The sequence below is a fragment of the Haliotis rubra genome, unplaced genomic scaffold, assembly GCF_003918875.1.
Source record: "Haliotis rubra isolate DU_JTF1 unplaced genomic scaffold, ASM391887v1 Scf1445, whole genome shotgun sequence".
NCBI lineage: Eukaryota > Metazoa > Mollusca > Gastropoda > Lepetellida > Haliotidae > Haliotis > Haliotis rubra.
Window position 1 is genome coordinate 82,745 of NW_025765387.1, and position 19,598 is coordinate 102,342.

At 39.2% G+C, this 19,598-nt stretch overlaps 1 protein-coding gene across 1 annotated transcript; it reads left to right on the plus strand.

The window, feature by feature from the left end:
- The first annotated feature begins 4,391 nt into the window (after nt 1–4,391).
- On the plus strand, nt 4,392–19,176 carry LOC124269383 (sodium- and chloride-dependent creatine transporter 1-like). Its single transcript, XM_046704400.1, has 10 exons — nt 4,392–4,590; nt 7,693–7,789; nt 8,729–8,883; nt 9,493–9,624; nt 10,072–10,351; nt 15,109–15,193; nt 15,883–16,017; nt 16,384–16,487; nt 16,932–17,056; nt 19,163–19,176. Exons 1-10 carry the CDS (start codon nt 4,392–4,394, stop codon nt 19,174–19,176), a joined length of 1,326 nt encoding a protein of 441 aa, XP_046560356.1.
- Nucleotides 19,177–19,598: the final 422 nt, after the last annotated feature.

Below are 19,598 nucleotides of genomic sequence, written 5' to 3' on the forward strand. Positions count from 1 at the left end.
ATGCAGCGTTTTCGAATTTAATTGTACAACATAATTATGCAACAGCAGTTTAAAATTGTGTTCATTAACTGCAATCTATTCAACTGTGTGGGTGAAGAGAGTGCTTGTACACGACAGTTCACTCATCTAAACTTGCCGGCTTAAATTCCCATCAGTCCATAGTGTGAAACAGGTACTCATCTGAGCGGAAACCTGTGCTTTGGACATGTACAGTGAACACAGGGCGTTCGGCAGAATAAGATATGCCTGTGTAATCATTGACTGGGGGAATACAGTGTGCAGGATTAGACAGGTGCCGGTGTTGGCATGTTTCACTGTACTGTGTATGACACTGACACTGGCAATCATTTACAAAATCTATGCTACAAAATTATATTTGGGATCACTCACTTCTCAGTAAAGTACAAATTCTATTACTTTTGTTGGGTTGAATCACACAGTCTCAAAGTCAGCCATCTAACCCACTTGGGCTACCGCGGCTTCCACAAAAAAAATCGCATTCGGAAAACTGAGCTTGGATTCATGTATTGCTTATTAATGTTGATATGTATGTAATGGAGAGATGGCTGGACACTGATGTAATCTGGACATGGGGATTAAGGACGTGATAACCCACACATCGAACCGTGTAACCGATTTATAAATGTGACTGACAGTCAATATACAGTGAACTCGTCAAAAGGAATCACAATTTGTATTAGCTTCTTGTATGACATGAATACCTTGTTTAACGGGATCGTGTGGTCAGGCTGGCTGAATTTGTTAATGAATGTTATGGTATCCCTATTCCATACATAGTTGGGGCGCGTGGGGAAGGCCAGTGGTCAAAGCATTCGCCCGTCACGCCGAAGACCCGGGTTCGCTTCCCCACATGGGTACAATGTGTGAAGCCCATTTCTGGTGTCCCCCCGCCGTGATATTGCTGGAAAATTGCTAAAAGCGGCGTAAAACCATACTCACTCACTCACTCGTGCTCATGGTGTCAGTCACTTGATTGTCTGGTCTAGATTCAATTATTTACAGACCACTGTCATACAGCGTTATTTCCGCCATCATCCAACTGTCCATAACTTAAATAAATTTTAAATACACAATGCGAAGGCGCGTCGTACCTTTAAACAAAACAAACGACAATCTTGGAGAAATTATGTCTCAAAAACTAATTCACGCACGCCCATGTCTAAGGTATGGAACATGGTTCAAAGAATTAAAGGCAAAGGTTCAAAATCTGCTGTTCACCATCTTTAAGATGGTGATAATTCAATTACTGACAAGTCTAAAATTGCAAATAAAATTGCCAAAAAATCATCATCGGCAAATTATGTCCCTGAGTTTCAGAAATATCAGAAACAACAGGAAAAGACAAAACTTAATTTCGAATCAAATAACGGTGAAGATTATAACAAAGTGTTTTCATTACATGAGCTACATACTGCTCTTGAGCAAGCTCATGACACTGCAGCCGGTGATGATAATATACGTTACCAGCTACTGAAACACTTACCGGAACCATGTCTGATGACACTTTTAGATATATTTGACCAAATATGGACGTCTGGAGAATTTCCTCCTTCGTGGCGTAATGCCATTGTAGTCCCAATACCAAAACCTGGCAGGGATCATACAGATCCGTCTAATTACAGACCGATATCTCTAACTAGCTGTGTCCTGTAAAACCATGGAACGTATGGTGAATAATAGATTAACTTGGTATCTTGAAACCAATAACCTTATAACAAATATTCAATGTGGTTTCAGGAAAAATCGTAGTACCATTGATCATTTGGTACGCTTAGAATCCTTTGTTAAGAATGCTATAGTAAAATAAACAACATGCTGTATCAATTTTCTTTGATCTTGAGAAAGCTTACGATACGACCTGGAAGCATGGCATTTTGTAGGATTTACATGATTTCGGTTTGAGAGGCCGTTTGCCTCTTTTTATATCACAGTTTTTAAAAGACAGACAATTTCAAGTCCGAGTGGGTTCAACCCTGTCTGACCATTACAATCAGGATCAGGGTGTCCCTCAAGGCAGTATTTTGTCTGTCACTTTATTTAGTATCAAGATAAACAGTTTATCCAAGGTTTTAAACGAATCAATCGAAGGATCACCTTTTGTGGATGATTTTAATGTTTCTTGTCGTGGTAAAATTATGCATACTAATGAACGTCAATTGCAGTTGTGTTTAAATAAAATAAATAAATGGTGTCTTGAAAACGGCTTTAAGTTTTCCAAGTCCAAAACTAATTGTCTACACTTTTGTAGAAAATATAAGCCGCATAAAGACCCAGAACTATCTTTAAATGGCACATCGTTCAAAGTTGTCAAGGAGGCCAAGTTCTTGGGTCTAATTTTTGACTCCCATTTAACTTTTTTGTCGCATATTAAATCCCTTAAAACTAAATGCCTGAAGGCCCTTGATTTGTTGAAAGTTGTTTCCAACTCAAAGTGGGGAGGGGATCAAGCTACCCTCCTCCACCTATATCTATCATTGGTCCGCTCGAAACTTGATTATGGCTCCATCGTATATGGCGGAGCCTGCAAAAGCAACCTAAAACTACTTGATTCTGTCCACCACCAAGGCCTAAGACTTTGTCTTTGGTCTTTTAGAACCTCTCCTATTGATAGTCTCTATGTTGAGGCTGATGAGCCATCCCTTAACCAACGTCGTATCAAATTATCTTTACAGTATATAACAAAACTTTATTCTAACGAGTCTAATCCTGCATTTAACTGTGTTTTCAATCCTCATTATGAGGATTCATACAACAAAAAGCCTTCTTTTGTTCCGCCTATTGGGCTAAGAATTAAACCATTCATTTCTGCTGCCGGCATTGAGCTGGAGAATATATCTCCTTCCCGTCTTCTTTCTTCTCCTCCTTGGCAACTGGTGAGGCCTGAAGTTGACCTAACTCTGACAAACTTTAAGAAATCTGAAACTAATGAATTACAGTATAAACAAGAATAAAATCAATTAAAAAATAAATATAATACATACAAATCCGTATTTACAGATGGGTCCAAGGATGGTGGCGCGGTTGCATGTGCCACTGTCATTGGATCCCAGCTCTATTTTCACAGCAGAAGCTAACGCCATATTAACAGCTCTTAAATATATTAATAAACACCGTAAATATGAACAATACATAATCTTTTCCGATTCTCTTTCGTGTCTTCAGGCTATTAAAAATCTTTCTTGTAAACATCCACTTTTATTAGAAATTATTGAATTGTATAATGAGCTTGCTACTGGCCAATGCGACATCGTCTTTTGTTGGTTACCCAGCCACGTTGGCATTTCTGGGAATACAATGGCTGATCTTGCTGCCAAGGCAGCACTCAACAAGTCTGTGACACCACTTCTTCTTCCTTACTCTGATTACAAATCTTGCATTAGAACTTACATCCGTTATCTGATGCAGAAGAAGTGGAACACCCAAGTTGGTATCAATAAATTACATGAAATAAAACCTTATATTGGTTACACTCACTTGGATTGTCAGTCCAGATTTGAAGAGGTCATTATGCGACGATGTCGTATTGCCAGACAAGATATACTCATGCATACCTATTGAAAGGTGAGGATCCTCCGTTTTGTATCCCTTGTGATGAGAGAACCACGGTCAAGCATGTCCTGCTTGACTGTGTTGAATTCTCTATTATAAGGGATAAATATTTCAATATCAAAACAGTAAAGGACCTTTTTAATAAAGTTAATTATCGTTTCATCATCGATTTTTTAAAAGAGATAGATTTGTTAAATGAATTTTGATATATGTGTTGTATATAGATAAAGTTTAATAATTGGTAGTTTAGATTATCAACTTAGATTGTTAGTGGCTGTATCCTCAAAGGGGGTTGAAGTAGCATAAAATTATTGTCCTCCTGAGAGGGCACGTAAGTCCCAAAAACTTTCAAAGTGAAATTTTCTCGTACCAAGTTTTTAAACGTAGTATTTTTGTTCTTTTAAATTTCGGCTAAATTATCCTACAATAGCCAGCGGCTGAAGGGGTGGTTTAAATCCAGCTAGGCTCCATGCAGGTTGCAAAAGTAATATAAGTCCCCATGATTCCTAGTATGGTGATCTACCTTCAGTTGTTGGCGATCTATAGCCCGTGATTTATATTGTATTGTCTTCTTTAATTGGAATGTTCTAGCTTTGATCGCTAGTTTTATATTTATATCTGTGATTTTCTAGTAGTTTTACTGTCCATCGTTGACAGGTTTTAATCTTCAAAATGTTTTCACTTTTTATTGTATAAATGGTTTTCGTCACGATATGGTTGATATATTGCCGATGTGACGTTAAATATTAACTCACTCACTCACTCACTCTGTGTTGAATGTCAAACTGCCTTACAGGTTGAAACAACATCCAGTACTGACCATGCTGCCAAGCCAGGAGGACAGTGGTGCAGGAGTTCCTATGACGGAGGTTTCTGGTCAAGAAGAAAACAGAAGTGAACCCACACGGCAGAGAGAATCATGGAACAAACATCTGGACTACATGCTGACAATGGTTGGCTTCTGTGTTGCATTAGGAAATATTCTGAGGTTTCCCTATATCTGCAACAGAAACGGTGGAGGTAGGGGTGTTATATCTACATATTGTTTTGTGGCAGTAGATCATTGATAGCTATTTCTGATGATTGCTATAACTGAATGAAAGGCACGTGATTTCTCATGAACTGCCCCTCTTGTTTACACCAAAGGATTAACTCCTTATCTCCCATTCTGGGAAAGAATACCTTGTGTACAAATTTGATCTACCATCGGGACTTATTACCTATTGTAACATAGCTATCCAACAAAGGGTCACTTTACATTTTGATTCCCCCCCCTTGAAACTAAACTAAAAACTTAACCGGGAATCAATCCGTAAAAGAACCAGGTGTGAAACGATTGTATCCTAATATTAACTAATCAATACAAATGTATCACGGTGGCAGTACACATTCAAGGGTAATACAATACAAGAGCAGTCTTTGTGGCAATAGGGAAAGTATCTCGGCCTGACAGTGTATAATGATCATCACACACAGTGCTGATCTTCTAGTAACTTGATATGTAATGTGGGATGAAAGGCAATAGTTAACTATCCTTATGATATCCTTATGCTGGAAAGTTCGACACAAGGTCGGATGATTCGGGAATATGCTCCTCATAGCCTTTACCAGATCGTCCTGTCTAAATCTGGTACAAGTGTTAACATAGCACACCACTGCCCCTCTCTGAATACCACATGTAGAAAGTATTAAAACAACATCATCAGCCACACAGTAGAAGGGTCCCGAGCGAGAGCCGAAGTCAGTTGTACTCCCTTTAATAACTCATTGTTGTTCAATACCGAGAATGTACGGTTACATTACTTTGTTCCTGCCACATTGTCATCGTAATCCTTATCATGCGCGTTTCAGTATAATTTTGTAAATAGGGCTGCATGCCTAAAAGGCAGGAGATCTATTGTAATCGTTAGAATTAGCTCTGTATGCCACCTTTGCATTGCAACCTGGGAATCGCCTGGTGACATCATCAACAAGTGGGGAAAACATTACCCCAAACCCAAAGAGACAAACAAAACCGGTTAATATTTAAGTGTTTCTACTTGATAAAATCATAGTTTCAACTGAAAAGGAATAATATCGTAATGGTATGAGGTATATAAAGGTCAACGGCAGAAAATAAATAATTTCAATTATTCACAAAACAAGATTCCAAAATGACCCAGAACAATGCCTCTACTCCGCTCCAGTACGTCTTTTTAGTGTAGTACATATCTATTTAGGAACTACTTCACCTTTTCAGTTAGTTCGAATAAATTTGATATTGTAATTTACAATACATTCCACTTCATAACTTTATCAGATACATTTGAATTTGAGTCTTTATGGTGCATTATGGGATAATGTTTGGACACTGATACTACCATCAACATGGTATGTGCGTCATTCGCCACTGTCATTCATCTCCTTATGTCCAGGATACAAATAAGAAGTAACAAAACTGTCAGATATTGCTCGACACAAAGACATGTTCTTTACTCTGTACACCCTGCACTGACTTAGATAATTTATGAAGTTTCATTCAGTGTGTATGACTCAACCATTCCGTGTCAACAGACCTGTATAATAATAGTCTTGCATATTATTTATCGGATGATCCTCTGGTGATGCATGTCAAGACTCATGATCAAACCAAGGAATTCCACAGCTATGTTAAGAGTGCTAAGGTTGTTGCACAACATCTGAAATTTTAGATTGATTTTATTGATGGCAATGTACTGGTGGACGATACAACGATGGGAGTAAACCAGGTAAAGTTATTCACCAAGTCTGCCCAGAGTCGGTCATTTGTCGAGAAGCTTTCTGAGAAACCATTGTATCGTGAGTACATGCAGTGTGTGGAACAGAACAGTAATCCCACCGGCTCCTTCGCCTGGATGAAGTCGTCTGGACTTAAATGTGAAACTGAGGACTTTTTTGCTGCCTAGGACCAGTCACTTCCCACTCACAATCGCTAAAATTTGATTCTTAAAGAAAATATCAACATGAAATGTCGAATGTGTAATGCATGTACAGAGACGTTCCAACACCTTGTCAGTGGATGCCTTCCTTGGCACAAACAGCATGTCTTAAAAGACCTCGTTGTTCCTACTACCGTTTCCGCATTGCCTGTCGCTTTGACTCTGAGGTCCATCCATGGTGCGACCCTGAACATGTACAGGACGTCATGGAAATGATGCTTTTAAACTCCTTTGGAATAGGCCGATATACAGCCTCCGAAGAATTCCAGCCAACAAACCTGATCCTTTTTTATAAACCTTTTTTGTAAAGCCAATGAATTTATTTATATCATTGAAGTTTCTGTCCCTTTGACAGCAATGTGATTGGCAAGATTCAGGAAAAGCATGATAAATATGCGGACCTCGCCTTTGAAATGTCTCGCTTGCATCCCAAGTACACTGTCGTCAGGCTCACCATTGTTCTCGGTGTCCTTGGTTTGATACCTCCTGATCTCTTGGCGCAGATCAGGAGAGTGCCCGGCTTTTCCACCGGGAGCACAGCCCTTCTGACACTCTGTGTAATGCAGAAGGCTGCAGTGTTCGGGAGCCTTCATATTCTGCAGAAAGTTTCTTGTGGGTTAGACTAGGCAGTGTTTCCTGGGAGAAGTCCCATTCGCTGTGTACAGGGGGCAAGGGTCCTGAGCTGATGATGAGCCTTACCAGCCTGATTTGCCAGGATCACCCGCACCCTCTCAGTTGCACTTTTATCTTAATCTGTAAGATATAATAATAATAAGGTTGCTTATATGGCACTTAATTCCATATACATGTATGCTCAGAGCGCCACAGGAAGAGTAGAAAGCACATGTCAGAGAAGCACCGGTGGAAACAAAGTGCTAGTTGAATAACAATGTTTTGAGCTGACGTTTGAATTGGGTGACTGTGCAATGACAAGATTATGTTGTGAACATGATCTGAGTCTTCTGGCTTGATGATACCCGCTGACCAATTCGCACAAATAGCTTGGGGTTGTTCCGTTGACACATTGATAGGTGAGTGTCAAGACCTTGAACAGGATTCTCTTCTGGACTGGAAGCCAGTGCAGGGACTTAAGAATCAGTTTGATGTGGCAATGCTTTGGTGATCTAGTTACAATCCTAGCAGCTGTATTCTGGATCCTCTGTAGGCGATGTATCTGCTCTGGAGATGCGGATGCTGCCGACGTTTGTCAATGTAGAAGTAGCAATTTCTGACTATGGCTGTAACTTGTTGTTCCATGGAGAGTGAGATGTCGAGATAAACTCCCAGGTCTTTCAGACAGGATTAGAAGGGAATATCAGATCCATCAACTGTTATGTGGTTATATTCAAACTTCCCAAGGCGAACTGGAGGACTAATCATCATAGTCTCTGTTTTCTCGGCGTTCACCATCATCCAGGATTGCACATTGTTATGCATGTTTCCATGGTTCTGGTGCAGTGTTCCTGAGATGTAGCATCCACACCACACGTGTCAGACAACTGGGTGTCGTCCGCGTAGAAGTGATAGTGGACACTGATGAGATGACATTACTGATTGGTCTTGTGTACATGATAAACAAAACGAGGCCAAGTACAGAACCTTGGGAACACGCAGTTTAGACCTTTTGAGTCTGAGTTGGAACCATTGATTGTAACATATTTGTAACGATCGGTGAGGTAGAAGCTAACCATTTCAGGACCACACCATCAAAACCACAGTCACTTAGTAGGCGTGTGGTTAAGGTGTCATGGTAAATGGTGTCGAATGCCGAGGACAGATCGAGAAGTACCAGCATTGCAAAGTCACCATTATACACGATGACCCCTAGATCTTTTCAAGGCAGCTTCAGTACTGCGATCTGCTCTATAAGCCAAGTTTAACTTGCCAAAGTGGCTGTGTGCATTGAGATTGGGCCCTGTTTTGATAAGATTTGGGACAGGAAAAGCAGGTTGGAGACCAGCCGGTACTTTTGCAGAGTTTGGGGATCGAGATGTTTTCTTGATGTGGGGTTTGACAAAGACAGTTTGGAATGTTTTAGGCACAATACCAGGTTCAAGACTCAAATTGGTGACGATCGTGATATCTCGCAGCAGACTGCCAGTCACTTCTAGAGGTAGTTTGGTGGGTACTTGATCTATAGAACATGATGTCGGTTTTGAGCTCTGGATAAATTTGAAGGTGTCATCTTCATTAAATTGAAGGAAACTGACGATAGTTGAGCTGCAGGAGAGACTGTGTCTCAACAGATGTGTTTCGAAGGGATCCACTGATGTTTGCTATCTCATCATGAAAGAACTGAACAAGCGTCTTGGCGAGACCGACGTCAGCACAACAATGATCTGGAAGGATAACGTCAGTTGATTTACCCATACAGATGCTTCTATCAAGTCACAAGGAGTTGCATCTATTCCATGTGAATCAACATGGCAAAACATAACTTGCTTATCATAAAAAGGGATTTTTTAATTCTATGCTAAACAAGAATCCAATATATTGGATGATTTGGGAACGTAAACACACTGCACCTTTAAATCACTGCACCTTCATCACTATCCAAGATCTTTGGTGAGAGTAGACTTTGAGTTCAGGCCTACAAAAAAACTCTCCCAAAGTTCTTTCTCTGAAGACAATCCAGAGTTTGAATAACAGCTGGCAAGGGCAGAATTGGCAACATTAATAGAAAATCTCATATTCTCTTGTGGTCCATGTTTTCGCATCTGCTCGACTTTACTTAGTTATCACACCTGGTAAGATGCTTCTCACGATATCCTGATCCATACTTGGCTAAATAAAGATTATGTGTTCACAAAACAATGTTACATCATTCATGCATGCTTGTTATGTGGAGACAAACAACACAATTCCATAAACACTTTACCTACTTCGCTGACAAACATTCAGAAATAAATATATTAATTTGAAGCTTATGCGATTACCTAAAACTGGAACTACATATTTTTTCCAGGAGCTTTCCTCATCCCCTTCATCCTGCTCCTTTGTATCACTGGGTTCCCATCGTTCTTCGTAGAGGCGACCATCTGTCAGTTTTCTGGGAAAGGCGCAAAGCAAGTTTGGAGCTTCTGTCCCATGCTTAAAGGTCAGTGTCTAATTATATAATCATTGACTATACAGGATCAGTATCTAAGTGACGAAGTGACGGTTCTATAACTACTGATTATTTCTATATTGTCACCTTCATGAGTGCTACAATGTGTAGACATATCACTATATACTCTTTGAAAGGTAGCAAAGGGCATGGAACGTTGTTACAGAATGAACACCATTGCAAGGGGTTGTTGAACCATCTATGAAACAGTACGCTACCTATCTTAGCATGTCCAACAGTTAGGTAAGGTTTATTATCTGAAAACAGGATTGAATAGGAACTAAATTACCAAAAAGACAAAGGTAATCCTATTTATCCGAATGGATCTAGGTTACATTTAGTCAGTAGCAACGTATTCTGGTTGTGAGAAGTAGCCATTAGAGTAATGACATTAGGTGGTCAGGTCGATGTCTGATTGGAGTTTTGTTTTATATTTAGGGGTTGGTGTTGGCTCTCTATTGATGAACTGTTTGTACATGCCCTACTACACCCTCTTCCTGGCCTGGTCCATCTACTACATGGTGAAGTCCTGCTCCAGCGTCCTGCCCTGGACAACTTGTGGCAACACCTGGAACACCGCCCTATGTGTGGAAGACGAGAATACAACCTACAATAGTAACGGGACAAATATGGCAGGGAATACATCAGTAACTATCACCTTATCGGAGCATGGGGAAAATGGAACTTTGGCTCGCACACCTGCTGAGGAATTTTTTCGGTGAGATATACACTACCAACAAAAGGAAGGTATCACCGACTTCACTTGACCCACAAATAGAAACAAAAACGTATGTGAGATCTATTATGTTTATTTTACAAACAGAAATCGTTTTCCAATAATGCAACTGAAAATTCATTGTAATGCTGGTATTGCACTTGCCACAGTTCATTAAGATAGAGTCAAGGGATCAAAGCACACAAATCAGAATCCATTCAAAAGCTTAAAGAGTCAAATAATGAGACAGAAGTCAGGAGACACGACATCAATATCGAACATGACCACCGTGGGCATCCATACACGCCAACACACATCTCCTCATTGACGTCGTAAGTCGACGAATGACGACAGCAGGAATCCTTTTCAATAAGTGTTCAAGTTCCTTCCGGTAGCATTCGTACCTCCTATACTGTAACATAGGAGGTACGAATGCTACGACAAAAGTTACGAGATCTTAAGCTTACGAGAGCTTTGTGAAACGGGGCCCTGGTCCTGTTGGTCTCTGGCCACAAGTGTCGCCCATACCATCACACCTCCTCCATTGTAAGGATGGACTTATTGAACGCAGTTTGGTGCCAGTCGCTCTCCTCTACGTTGAAAAACTCGAACTCTGACTTCGTTTCTGAAGAAAGTGAACCTACTTTCATCTGTATTGACCACTCTGCCAGTCTTGTCGCTGCAACCGACGAACAGTTCATGTCAATTGCAGTATGTGTTGACAGTGTAGACGGGTCAAGGTCATTGAACTGAAGTTGTCTAGGACTGTTCGTCTGCTGATGGTGCTGTCGCCGTCACGAATCTGTTCCGGAGGTGGATCTGCTGGATGTAGCGGTCTTCGACCAGTGTCGTCATTCCTGGTCTTCCCGATCTTGGGTGGTACTGGGTCTAGCCTGTTTGCTGGTAGCAGTTTATCAAATTGTAGTTGAAGGTTCTTGTCAGCTGGCGTTGCAAAATCCCTATAGTGGCCATACCGATCGTTGCTCTAGCGTAAGTCTTTGCATATTGTGGTATTTCTTTCTGGTTACTGCATGCTTGCTCTGTCCAACAAACTCTGATTATATAAGCTGTGATTAGATATAACAACCGTGATCTTATGCAGACGAATTGGGACACCCAAGTAGGTATCAATATATTACATGCAATGAACACCTGCTTGGGTAGTCAGACCAGAGGTTGAAGGTTGAAGTGCCATAAAGCTAATATCCCCCCTGAGAGGCTATGCAAGTCCATCTGCCAGTTTTTAATCGTAGTATATGCGTTACTACAATTTATGGCCAGATTCGTCTACAATTGCTGACATCTGAAGGGGTGGTTAAATCCAGCTAGGATCCATGCAGGAAACAAATGTACTGTAAGTCCCCATGGTCCCAAGTATGGTGATATACTTTAGTTGTTGGCAATCTACAGCCTGTTTTTAGATTGTTTTGCCATCTATAGTTACAATGTTTTAGATTTAATTACTAGTTTTACATTTATATCTGCGTCTTCTAGCTGTTTTTACTGTCCTACTGGCAGGTTCATAGTATACCTTTACTTATTACGAAATTATTATTAAAATCACACACTCCTACCTCGTTGGGCTAAATATATGTGGTTTACACATCTCACCGAGGGGAGATTATTTGGTCGATGCCATCTCCACATTTACCTCAATGATACTTAAAATAGACTTTGTCTTAGCTTCTGCACATTTATTTGACAAAGTGCTAGATTTTGCTATACCTACTAAAGCAGAGCCCTCTCACCTCCCGTTAACCTTAGATTTACGTGCGCATCACCCACCAGTACAGCCAAAGACAATGAGTGGTAAATATAAATCTGATCATGAAGCATACAAATTTGTTTGGAATAGCAAGATGTTGTCGCAATTCAGAAATAATCTACTATCGGATGATATACAAGACTTATTTGATAAATCTGTTGATGTAGCATTCACTGATATAAGTCAATGTGTAGATTATGTCGTAGAAGCATTGTGTCTAGCTGCTTTTGATATGAAAAGACGGATACTCCCCTTTTCAGAAAAACATAATACGAATATCTGGTATGATGAAGAATGTAATCATTTAAAAAAAGAACGGTGTCAATTTCTTAACTCCTTCCGAAAAGATAAAACCTGCAATCCCTGGAGAGATATCACTAAGCTAGAAACAGATATAATACAACCTGCAAGGAAAAGAAAAAGGCATTTATGGAACAGAAAAGAAAAAAACTAGAAAATAATATAAATGATGCGAAAAAATTCTGGTATGAACTTAAAACACTAAATCCTAAGAAAAGCGAAAATAATAACATTGAAATCGACGAATGGTTCAATTACTTTCAGTCATTATTCTCTACCTCTGATAACAACCCAGATCCAAATCGACAAGACTATGTGAACGATACTGAGTCTACTCATTTTTCAGGTGTAGCCTCCGACATATTGGATGCCCCAATAAGTAGAGATGAAATACGTAACAGTATACAACATCTAAAGTGTAATAAGTCACCAGGATTAGACAACATCCTCCCGGAATTTTTCAAACATTCATCTGATCTTTTACTTCCATATCTGGAGCTTATTTTCAATATTATCCTCGACACTGGGAACTTTCCTGAATCTTGGTCAGTTGGCATTCTTCTTCCAGTCTATAAACAGGGTGACCCTAAATATACCAATAACTACCGTGGAATAACTGTACTTAGTATTTTTGGCATGTTATTTACTTACATTATCAACAAAAGATTAGTTAAATGGACTGACGTCATGGATCAGATATACGAGGGTCAAGCGGGCTTTAGGGAGGGATATACAACAACAGATAATATCTTTATACTGTATAGCCTAATACAAAGATACCTCAGCTCAAAAGGTGGACAGTTCTACGCACTATTCGTTGATTTTGCAAAGGCTTTCGATTCTGTGCAGCGGGATAAACTATGGAGACTTCTACAATCGCACGGTCTTAGTAGTAAAATGAATAAAATGTTGAAGAGTATATACGAAAATGTTAAAGTGTGTGTAAGGAATCAGCATGAATTATCTGAACCTTTCATTAGTGAACTAGGTGTTAGACAAGGCTGTATTTTAATCCCTTCCTTTTTACGTTTTTCATTAATGAATTAGCAATACAAATATGTGACACATGTACGAATGGGATTCAACTACACCCAGATACAATACAACTATTTCTGCTACTCTTTGCCGATGATATTGTACTATTCTCTAGAACTGTTAGCGGTTTACAGAAACAAATAGATGAATTAGACAAATTTTCTGACCAATATAAATTGTGTGTAAACAGAGACAAAACCAAAATTATCGTCTTTAAGAAAGGTGGAAAGCTCTCTAAATGAGAAAAATGGTATTATAAAAGGCAACTACTCAAAACTACCAGTGTTTATAAGTATCTTGGTGTATATATTTTTGTAATAGCCTTTCCTGGTCCAAACACACAAAACAAGCGTCAGCACAAGCCTTGAAAATCCTAATCGGTGTTTGTAAAAATATGAGATCGTTGGGTGAAATGTCCTTTAACACATTCTTTAAAATATTCGATATGAAGATAAGTCCAATACTTCTATATGGCTCTGAAATATGGGGATTACAACAATATGACAGTACTGAAAGAGTTCATTTATATGCATGCAAAAAGTTTCTTGGTGTAAAACCGAACACATGTAATAGGATGGTTTACGGAGAATTAGGTAGATTCCCCTTGTTTCTATACTCTTCCATTAAAGCCATAAAGTATTGGGTAAGATTACTGCATATGCCATGCCATAGGTTTCCGAAAAAATGTTATGATATGATGAAATTGTATGACGAAAATGGGAAAATAAATTGGGTGAGTGATATTAGGGAGTTGTTGTACAAAATTGGTTATGGTTATGTGTGGTGTGATCACAATGTTCAGTTGCATACCAATTTTATCATATCATTTACACAAAGAATGAAAGATATCTATTTCCAGTCTTGGTCGGAATCACAAAATTTCTATCCACAAAATGTTTATACTATAATCAATGGAAATCGGACATACGTTTTGAAGACTATTTAGCAAAACTCGGCGTAAAGAAGTTCCGTATAGCTCTCTCTCGTTTTCGTTGCTCTTCCCATGAATTATTTATTGAAACTGGCAGGTATGCAGGTATACAAAGAGAAAACAAAATATGTCAGTTATGTGATATGAGTACTGTTGAGGATGAACAACATTTTCTTCTAATCTGTCCTGTTTATACAACTCTACGAACAAAATACCTAAAGCCATACTATTATAAGCATCCAAGTGTAAGAACATTAATTTCACTATTAACAGATACTACCACATCAATATTACAGAATCTGGCAATGTACATCTATTTCGCTATGAGATTAAGAGAAAGTATTGTTGCAGAAAAGAATTTATAAATGACTTCTATCTACTCATGTAAACTCTAAATGTACTACAGGCCTGTGCCCTTTTAAAGTACTGAAATAAAGATTGATTGATTGATACTTAAAATGACTGTCCTTTTTCAAAGGCATGAATCTGACCTACGGGATACCATAACAAGAATGACCTTTTATGCGTTTCGCTCACAGGTGTATATATAACAAGACGGCCTTTAGTAATTATTGTAATTGAGATATTTCAGATGTATACTTGTTCAATTTAGACATGCTTGACCAGCCGAATGTTGCATCCGATAGGCGCGTCAGAACACATAATATTACATACATCGCCCATACGCTGCTCTATGTCAAACTAACATAGCCAATATGTGATTTTCAGGTACAATGTGCTGAATGTCTCATCTGGATTGGAGGACGTGGGAGCTGTACAGTGGCACATAGTTGGATGCCTGTGTGCATCCTATGTAATAATCTTTTTATGTGTAATTCGTGGAATCAAGTCTTCTGGTAAGGTAATTCTAATGAAAAACATATCCTGAATTGTAATATGAGACAAATCTGTTTGCGATGCATCGTGTGTTGTAAATGAATATGTGTAGGGTGAAAAACCCAGTTTCCCCCACACCTGTTCCACTGACATCTTTGCAAGTCCAAGTTTGATACCTTCTGGTACAGTGAGTGAGTGAGTTAAGATTTTAAGTCACATCGGCAATATTTCAGCCATATCGTGACTAAATCGAGTTATAAATATATTAACAAATAAAGGTTATTTCTAAAATCATCGAAGGACAGTTAAACAACTTGATATAAATATAAAACTAGTAATTAAATCTAAAATATTTGCTGTTGTGACTATTAATCTTAATCTATGATTCAACTTTCATTCCGTTATCATAACGTACATGACTACGAAATAAACACGAACACGAAAGCTTGAACACGAAAACATGGTCACAACAAAATGGAGTTGAGGAAATACCATCTCCAACTTTCATGGAGACCTTGTACTGATCAGTAGATACTCGGTACAGTGATGGTTTTGTGGCGTTAAATTCATAGTGTATGAATAAAACAAGAAATAGGACAACCGAAGTAAGAAAACATCCCTAATATTAGACAGGAAAAACATGTGAGGATTTGTTCCTGACTACAGGCTGTGTATGTGACCGCACTCCTGCCGTACGTCCTCCTCGTCTCCATCTTCATCACAGTAATGCAAGAGCCAGGTGCTCTAGATGGTCTGTACCACTACGTCATCCCGGACTTCAACAAACTTCTCGATATACAGGTGGGCAACCAGTTGGGTAGGATGTACACCAAGTAACCTTACTTACATCACTGGGTCATAACAACAGTATCACACAGATGGAATTGTACATATAAGGTATCTTACAAATCCCCAGACACTAGCATTTGGAGTCAGTCATTACCAGCAATGTAATGTACCGTCTTTGGAAGCCTATATTTCCCAACACAGGGGAGTAAAATTGGCATTATTTTAGAAATAAAAAAAAACACAGAGAAAAGATGGTAACATATTCCCTGTCATATTGCTACTTGTCTGTGATTCTGAGGAAGACATACTGACTGTTGAGTACTATTCAACTGAACTAAATCATACGTGTAGACCGGACTATGAATTTCATGCCTACAGGTGTGGCTTGAAGCATGTTTGCAAGTGTTCTATTCACTGGGAGTTGGCTTTGGGATGATTGGCACTGCTGCGAGCTACAACAGCTTCCATGAATCATGTCTGAAGTGAGTAATCAGCACATCCGTGCAATTGTTTAAGCAGCACCAACTTAACCAGTCACGTAATGCCCAAAGTATAATAATTGCATGTGATTATCTTTAATAGAAACCATGACTAATTTTTGTCTCCAAACGTAATATTTGTTCGACAATAAAAGCAGTCCAACATTAAGAAAATGTGATCATGATTTAAACCTAAGTCATAAAGGTTTCTTGCTTTGAAAAGACATCATCAGACCGGAAGTGTGTTGAAAAGAACAAAGCTAGAATCATTGGATATTCTGTTTAAGGTGTTATTGTAGTAGAGAGGCAAATCCTCCAATGCCCGCAATACAATCACAGAGAGTTGTTCTGCGTTGCTTTATTGATGAAACCTGGACATTTTCCAGAAAACTAATAATAGGGATTTTTGCGGTTATCTCGAAAACATGTACATGTGTACATTCACAGAAATTCCCTCATACTGACAATAGTCTCCGAAGGAACCAGTATCTTCTCTGGCCTCGTGACGTTTGCTACCCTCGGGTTCATGTCACAGAAAGCGGATGTTCCCATTGAGACTGTTGTGGCAAATGGTAGGTACCTTATCTGCACTGTTCAAGTACAGATAATTTAGCATTTTCTCTGAATTTGACAACCACTGAATAATAGGAGAAGTTGTTCTTGACACGTACGTTGTTCCTCCCACAGACATTGCATGTTTATAGATCTATTTTAAAACAAGTCACCTCAAGGCTCATAGAAATAGTCCAAGCAAGTTCAGTAAGTATTTACTGCAGATCTATGATACAAGATAAATATCATCTTCCAGAAGGCATGTATGTTATATACATTATTCATTTATACGTATATACTTTGAAATACGCATTACCGATTTGAGGAAGAAAAATAACATAGATAGCAATTTATCAATGTTAATAGTTTCTAAATGGCATGGTGATTATGCAATAATTCCCGGACAGAAAACATGTGATGTTGCCACTCAGGCTTAGTGCAGTAGTTCCTAAAAGGTTGCACCCCTGTCAACAGAGCCAGTGTTGTGTGTGGCCTCCATCGGACCTGACACTAGCACGGATATGTGGTCAAATCAGCAAGTTGGCTGGTGGTGGCTGACATCGTTAAGCCCCTCTCGCCAGTTCATCCAACAAATGTGTAATGAGGTCCGAATCTGGTTCATAGTCATCACACCATCCATGAACCGTGAAAACTTGTGTCATTCTTGCTGCATGAGGACGTTCATTAACATGCTGGAAGACCAACTGACGTTGGGGTCGTTGGTGACGTCGCAACAACAACATCTTGAAATTCATCCCCATGGATACCAACGTCATTTGGGTTGCCTGGGCTTTTCCGTGAACATTCTCTCAGATTTCACATATACAAATAATATAAATGTTTGTCATTTAAGCAATGTCACGTTACATTAAATTTTTGCCTTTCCATTGAAGGTCCTGGTTTGGGATTTGTAACTTATCCAGCAGCTTTGGCCCAACTTCCACTTCCTCAACTGTGGTCATTCCTGTTCTTTCTGATGCTATTGATGGTTGGACTGGACACACAGGTACTGCGTGGTCAATAGTATCTGGTACATTCTTGACTCAATATTCAGCTATACCTTGACACTCGTAAATGGTTTATAACACCAGAATCGGAAATCTGAGGTCATGGTTAATTATATCCTTGCAAAGAATTACATCAGTTTTTCAGGTGTAGGTTGTCTTTGTTGTGGGCTTCTTTTGTCCGTCACCACATGGATCTTTTTGGTTTTTCACCTTTCTGCCGGTTTAAAAAATATATCATCTTGCCGTGGAAGAAGGGTAGGAAACTAACGCAAACAATTTCCCAAGTGTTCTAGCCTTAACATATTGTTAGTGTGAATGAGATTAGTTAAACGGATCTTTGAATAGTATTTCAGTGATATAATCCGAGATGAAGTAATTCTCACACGTTTGCCACTTGAGTGAAACCCATGAGCGCAGCTAAGGTGCTGACACATCTGTAATTCCAATAGTCTTTCCAGAATTGTTAGCAACGAATAACCGAAATGAGTCATATGTGAAGTATGGTCACTCGCGTCCCCGATAGTTCGAGAACTGAGACAATCATTGTTCGCCATATCTCAAGCAGCAGAGACATGTGTGTTCCTAAAGCTGAATACCGGGAACGACATGGATTAATATTGATGTCCTGAACAACTTTACCAACTCACCAACCGACTACACGTACCAAACATTATGAAGATAAAACTGTAACAGGGGTAAGGAATGCTGTGCTGAATATATTGTCAGGAAAGAAACGAAAAAGGGCAGAAACGTGACAAAAAAGTCCGACTATTGGACCAGGTTGATCAGATATGATCATAAGATGTGAATGTGGATGTCAAAAGCTATGCTCTACTCGTGACTGACCCAGATCTTGTACTACCGCCGCCCAAGGTAGCTACATAAGGGTACCTACCCATCGACGTGAAAGAACTCATCAACGCCAACCTCACCAGAAATACTGGGTATATGGACCAGACAGTGTGCACGACAGATGTCCAGTTTTTATTTTGACACCTCAACAACTAAATCAAATCATATTTCCAATATCACCAAAATATGATTTTGTGGTTGTTCTTTTTTATGCATTGTATTTCCCTCGTAATCCGCAAGCTGAACAATTAACTGTTGTTCTTCCAGTTCCTGGCAATTGAAGTCCTAGTTTCTACTCTCATTGATCAGTATCCGCGTCAGTTGGGGACGAGGAGGATGCTGGTAACAGGAGGATACTGTCTGGTAGTGTTCCTTCTGGGAATCATATTCTGCACACAGGTGACTTGTACAGATCGTAGTCTTAGTAAGGTATAGATCACGTAATAGTACACCTCTGTGGTTAAAGAATGTGATGAGATTACTAACACAGTCAGTATAAGCAGAGAAAAAATTACAATTTTAGTGATATTATCCAAATCCTTCTTAGTCTCAAACCAGTAAGTTCGTATCGTCTTCTTAAGAGTTTGGTGAAACCTCTCTGGCCCCGATTTCTCGAAACAAACTTAAGTCTGAGTTTTGACTTAACTTAGAGTTCTTACTCAAACTTGAGAAAACGCAGGAAAATGCATTGGCCAGAATGAAC

What these genes read in the sequence shown, in the direction of transcription:
- LOC124269383 (XM_046704400.1), top strand. Translation starts at nt 4,392, where the DNA reads ATGCTGCCAAGCCAGGAGGACAGTGGTGCAGGAGTTCCTATGACGGAG. An exon ending in AACTTGTTGTTCCATGGAGA is followed by an intron (nt 7,790 to 8,728) that starts GTGAGATGTCGA and finishes ATTAAATTGAAG; the next exon opens with GAAACTGACGATAGTTGAGC. An exon ending in ACAAACTTCTCGATATACAG is followed by an intron (nt 16,018 to 16,383) that starts GTGGGCAACCAG and finishes TCATGCCTACAG; the next exon opens with GTGTGGCTTGAAGCATGTTT.